This window comes from Papaver somniferum, unplaced genomic scaffold, assembly GCF_003573695.1.
Source record: "Papaver somniferum cultivar HN1 unplaced genomic scaffold, ASM357369v1 unplaced-scaffold_24, whole genome shotgun sequence".
In the NCBI taxonomy this organism is placed as follows: domain Eukaryota; kingdom Viridiplantae; phylum Streptophyta; class Magnoliopsida; order Ranunculales; family Papaveraceae; genus Papaver; species Papaver somniferum.
Window position 1 is genome coordinate 3967854 of NW_020634374.1, and position 2296 is coordinate 3970149.

At 37.4% G+C, this 2296-nt stretch overlaps 1 protein-coding gene across 1 annotated transcript; it reads left to right on the plus strand.

Annotated features, from left to right (window-relative positions):
* The first annotated feature begins 431 nt into the window (after positions 1-431).
* Positions 432-1343, plus strand: LOC113340941. Its single transcript, XM_026585991.1, has 3 exons — positions 432-950; positions 1029-1085; positions 1182-1343. The coding sequence occupies exons 1-3, from the start codon at positions 432-434 to the stop codon at positions 1341-1343; spliced, it is 738 nt and encodes a 245-aa protein (XP_026441776.1).
* Positions 1344-2296: the final 953 nt, after the last annotated feature.

Sequence of the window (2296 nt, forward strand, 5' to 3'; positions counted from 1 at the left end):
AGTTCTTGGCTTTAAAACTAGATATTGCTAAAGCCTTCGACGGTCTTGAATGGTCGTTTCTAAATGATGTGATGATTCAAATGGGTTTTTCTCATGAATGGTGTAATCTCATTTCGCAATGCATCACTACTACAAGGATTTCTATACTTCTTAATGGTGCCCCTTGCACTGCATATCAACCAACACGAGGAGTACGACAAGGTGATCCATTATCACCTTATTTGTTCATAATTGCCATGGAAGCACTTTCAAGGCAACTTTACCATGCAAAATATCAAAGTCTTATAGAAGGTATCAAGATCGCACCAAACGCTCCTTCTATCTCACACTTATTTTTCGCGGACGACTACTTACTTTTTTTGAAAGCTGATTTGCATAATGTGAATAATGTGTTGAAGATTATTAAAGATTTTGGGAAAGCATCAGGCTAAATGGTGAATTTCACTAAATCTAGTGTGCACTACAGTGAACGAGTTCCTTGTAGATTTCGCAGAATACTAACGAGAAGACTAAAGGTGCATATGATGCTTCCAATTGAAAAATACCTCGGGATACCTCTTATTATTGGAAAAAAGAAAAAAGAGTCCTTTTCTCATCTATATGATAGAGTTAAGAACAGACTCTCATCATGGGATGGTAAAACCGTGTCCCAATGTGGTAAATCATTGATGGTAAGAACTATAACTAATACTATCCCGGCTTATTCAATGAGCTGTTTTCAGATCCCTACAAAAATCATTAAAAAATTTGAAGCTGCACAGAGAGACTTCTGGTGGGGTTTTGAGGAAAAAAGAGGCACATATGTTACATCATGGAAAAGTTTGAAGATACACAAGGATTGTGGTGGTCAAGGCTTTAGAGACTTGAAAATATTAAACCAATCTTTATTGGTCAGGGCAGCATGGAAAATTTTCACAAATACTGACACGCAGTGGGGGAAATCTATTCAGGTAAAATATTTCTCATGTACAAGCTTTCTTCATGCAACTGTCAAAACAAACTGTTCATGGGCATGAAATGGTTTTCAGAAACAAATTGGCTTCATTAAACAGAATAGACAATGGAGGCTAGGAAAATGCGATAAGGTAAAAATATGGCTTGATATTTGAGTGTTAGGGCTAGAAGAACCACCAGTTCCAATAGAAGGCATTACAGACAGTGAATCTTATGTGTGGGTTCAGGAACTAATTCTTCAAGACAGCCAAAACTGGAATACTGAGCTGATTCAGCATCTCTTTGAAGAACACACAGTGGAGTTAATAATGAGGATGAGGATTCCTTCTTTTGCTAAAGATAAACTGATTTGGAAGCTTACTAATAATGGAGCTTTTACGTTGAAATAAGCTTACAAAAAGCTGTATGAAAGCAGTTTAGGAGATCTACAGACCTCTCCCATAATACATTATACGGAGATTGAATGGAAGAAGTTCTGGAATATACAAACTTGGCCGCGAATAAAACACTTCTTTTGGAAGTGTTTTACTGATATTTTGCCAACAAAAGTAAGGCTATCTAGGTCAGGTCATTATATTAACAAGCAATGTCCCCTCTGCAATCAATATGAAGAAAGCGTGATGCACGTTCTATTCTCTTGCCTTTTCTCGAGGGCAGTATGGATGTTAATACCTGGAGGTTCTTCAGTTCTTTCTGGCACATGTAACACTGCAGCGGAACTTTTTGAAAGCTGGATGCAACATGGTCTGCAACAGAATTTACCTAGTGAATGGATGAATACAACAATGGTGGTATCTTGGACCATATGGAATACAAGATGTGATGTGCATTTCAAGAATTTGAAGATCGCACCGTAAACAGTGGAAAAAAAGCTATGATTTTTTCTAGATATCTAGAAAAACTTTATAGTAGACAGCAATATCATAGCCTGTTAAAACATCCTTCCATGCATATAGAACAATCATGGAAACCACCGTCTTTTCCCTTTGTGAAAGTTAACTGTGATGCATCGTATGATTTAAATAATGGTCTAACGGGAATTTCTCTCATTCTTCGTGATGATGCAGGAAACTGGAGAGGAGGGATGTCAAAGTGCTATGCAGGAATAAGAAGCGCCGAACAAGCAGAGTGCCTTGCTTTCTTGGATGCTGTGAACTGGTGTGTGGAATTACAGCTTTCTGAAGTCATAGTGGAAACTGATCTCAAATGAATTGAAAGTTATATTAACAATGCTGCTCCAGTTATATCATGCGAGAGTGAAGTTATCTTGCTTGACGCGAAAAATAAACTTAAGTCTTTTCTTAGTTGGTCTTGTTCTTTCGTTCATAGGAAATGTAATAGA

Coding starts and splice junctions, on each gene's coding strand:
- LOC113340941 (XM_026585991.1), top strand. CDS start 432: ATGGTGAATTTCACTAAATCTAGTGTGCACTACAGTGAACGAGTTCCT. Junction 951..1,028: donor AGTGGGGGAAATCTATTCAG/GTAAAATATTTC, acceptor AATGGTTTTCAG/AAACAAATTGGCTTCATTAA. Junction 1,086..1,181: donor GGCTAGGAAAATGCGATAAG/GTAAAAATATGG, acceptor GTGTGGGTTCAG/GAACTAATTCTTCAAGACAG.